This window comes from Garra rufa, chromosome 7 (assembly GCF_049309525.1).
Source record: "Garra rufa chromosome 7, GarRuf1.0, whole genome shotgun sequence".
Taxonomy (NCBI): Eukaryota; Metazoa; Chordata; class Actinopteri; order Cypriniformes; family Cyprinidae; genus Garra; species Garra rufa.
In genome coordinates this window covers 4,660,841-4,664,223 of record NC_133367.1, presented here as the reverse complement: position 1 = coordinate 4,664,223, position 3,383 = coordinate 4,660,841, and the positions used below count along the sequence as shown (strand labels likewise).

At 33.7% G+C, this 3,383-nt stretch overlaps 1 protein-coding gene across 1 annotated transcript in view; it reads right to left on the bottom strand.

Annotated features, from left to right (window-relative positions):
• Nucleotides 1–2,195, bottom strand: part of LOC141337854 (thromboxane A2 receptor-like) — a 15,558-nt gene extending 13,363 nt beyond the window's left edge. Inside the window, exon 1 of the mRNA XM_073843434.1 lies at nt 1,398–2,195. Coding sequence (XP_073699535.1) covers nt 1,398–2,195 — 798 coding nt within the window. The remainder of the gene's footprint in view (nt 1–1,397) is intronic.
• Nucleotides 2,196–3,383: the final 1,188 nt, after the last annotated feature.

Below are 3,383 nucleotides of genomic sequence, written 5' to 3'. Positions count from 1 at the left end.
AAGAATGTTTTCACAGTATCAAAATAATAAAAATATATATATTTAAAAATGCTTATTTTTAAATAATAATAATTATTATTATTATCATTATCATTAATTCTATTAATATTGTTGAGTTATGTTAATTAAATTACTTAATGCAAGAATTATTTGGCTGTAGCAAAATACTGAAAATAATAAAGATATTTATAATATTAATAAAAAAAAGTTTAGTTTAAGTATTACTTAGTTTATTTAGTATCAAAAAACAGTATCAAAATAATAAAAATAAAAACATTTTAAAATGTTATTTCTTTTTAATAACAACAATAACAATAAGTATTATTATTATTACTATTATTAATATAGGTTATGTTATGTTGGGTTATGTTAATTAAATATTACTACTAATGCAAAAATAGTTTGGCTGTAGCAAAATACTTAAAATAATAGAGATATTTTCAAATAAAATAATAATAAGAAGAATTTTTCACAGTAGCAAGATACTAATAAAATATGTTTAATGTTTTTTTAAAAATAATAATAAACATAAATTTGTAATATTATTATTGTAGTAATTTAAAAAATATTGTTATAATAGGTTAGTTTAATTGTTGTATAATAATAGTTACTGTGATGATTATGATGATTAATACTAATAAAATTATTATTATTATTGTTCTTCTTCTTCTTATTATTATTATTATTCTTACAGTGTTTGGGTAATTATATTACTTAATGGAAATGTTTTTATTTTGATTAAGAATATTATTATTATTATTATTAATAATCATTTTGTAATATTATTATTAGTTCCAGTAATTTTATTAGTATTGTTATTAATAGGTTAGTTTAATTATGGAAGAATATTTTATAATAATAGTTATGATTATTATTACTATTGGGTTTGCGTAATTATATTACTCAATAGACATTTTTTATTGTGATTAATAATAATAATAATTTGTAATATTAGTTGTAGTAATTTTATAAATATTGTTATTAAGTTTATTATGGAAGAATATTTTAGAATAGTTATGATATTATTATTATTATTATTATTATTATTATTGGGTAATAATTATATTACTTAATGGACAATTTTTTATTGTGATTTTTAATAATAAAAAAAACAATTGTACACCTTCCCCTTCATTTCACAAGTTGTACGTTATTATTTTTTAAAGAAAAAGAAGGAAAATGGAAGCTAATTTTGTGATAATCAACATTCGGCCACAACGTTGTCGATTTAGCGTAACTAACCCTGTAAGACTCCTCTTTGAGATTCCTTCTTGATTATGATGTTGCCTCTTACTAGGCGTCTTAGGTTTCGGAAATATTTGAGCTGGCAGCTCATTTTGGTCAATTGGCCAACAGACTCAGTATTCGTCAATTGTCGATGTAGTTTAATCACTCACCAGTAGAGGGCACCAGCAGACGGAGGCGATGGCCATGATCAAAATCAGCTGCACCATCATCTCCACTTCGTAGTCTCGTCTCCGCTGACCGCTGTCCTGTCCGCAACACACCCTCAGTAGCGTGATCACGCTCACAGTGTTGAGCAGGAACGACACGGCCAGCGACAGCAAACCCACGAGCGAGAAGATCAACCCGAAGGTCATGTCCAGTGGGCTGGAGCTGATGTTGAGGAAGCACCAGGATCCGGGGTACTGCAGATGGTAGCTTCCCAATCCCGCCAGTGGCAGGAGACTGATGCAACCGGCCGTGATCCAAACCATGACCACCGTCGAGCACGCTCTGCTGTTGGGCATGGAGGTAGAACGGGCGAAGGGTCGGTTGATGCCTACGAATCGCTCCACGGCCATCGCGGCGCCGAGAAGCAGTGGGCAAAGGCCGTAGAAGACCATCGACATGCCCATGAAGTTGCAGAAGTGGCAATAAGGGTCCAGTTGGCGCCAGTTGAAGCGCGTGATGTGGAATGACACAACGATGGACCCGGTAACCAACAGTCCCATGAAATCTGTGAACACCAACCCGCCAAGGAAGAGCAGGAACGAGGAGCGTGAGCGGCTCTTGGTGTGGAGGAAGGTCTTGGCCAGAACCACCAACGCAAAGAGGTTGGAGCTCAAGCCGAGAGCGCTGAAGACCGCCGAGAAGTACGCCGAGGCGATGGTGTGGTTGTGCCTGAAAGGCGGGCTGTTGATGGAGAAGCAATGCGAAGTCACATTGCTGGGCGGCGATAGTGATGAAGCCATGATGACGGCTGTTGAGATGGGTTTATTTCATCTTGTGAACCTGCGATGGAGAAAAACCATTGGAAATGGTTAATAAGTGTTGCTAAGCACATATATGTATATATATATATATATATATATATATATATATATATATATATATATATATATATATATATATATATATATATATTAGGGGTGGGCATAGATAAAATTTTTTAATCTAGATTAATCTAGATTAAATCTTGGAATTGATCTAGATTAATCTAGATTAAAATGGCTAATTTGAATTCTGCTGAAGGCATTCAGAATATGTGTGCTACCCAAATAATGACTTAAAGTCTTTGAGAATGGATCATAAAGCTCATAAAGCTGTTCTATGATAATTTGTTGATGAAAATAAATTATGTTCAATTAGATGTACTTGTGTTTACTAACTAACTAACAATGAAATTATTTTTTCTCCCTATTAGATTGTGTTTTTTTTAACGTCAACACCTACCCAGCCCATTACATGTTACACCGTACTTTTATTTTGACAGGTTGCCGTGAAGTTTCTGTGTATACAGTATGATATGATGCTAGTTTTCTCAAATGAAACGGTAAAAGTGACACTCACAGCAGTTTGGGAGATTGAGTTTATCTGTTCATGTGAGATGAAAATGCCAATAATTACCGGGAGCGTCACGTGTGTTTCAGTATGCGTGTAGTAAAAGCTCGTCTCCGCAATGCATACATACAGCTAGGCAAACGGAACATATCGGATTCATATTAAAACGGTCTTTTTGCATTTCAGTTTTCACATACACTAGTCCATATCGCGATTTGAATTAAGTGACTGACCAACATTTGATTTATGAATCCAAAAAACGACGAATTTACGTGGCATTTCGCTATAGTAGATTCGGTTTTTATGAATGGAGGACGACGCGATCCCGTCTGTGTTTTGGCGGAGGAGACTTAAACGCGCGACCATATTCTACAGTCTTCCGTATACATCCGCGTTAAACTATCAAGGTGAAAGTCATCATAGCTTGCGTAGTTTAGACCCAGCTCCCAACCCAAATTTGAGAATAGATTAACGGCGATATTTTTTTTATCGCGCGATAAGAGTTTCACGTTAACGCAGCACGTTAACGCCGATAACGGCCCACCACTAATATATATATATATATATATATATATATATATATATATATGCTCAGTGTT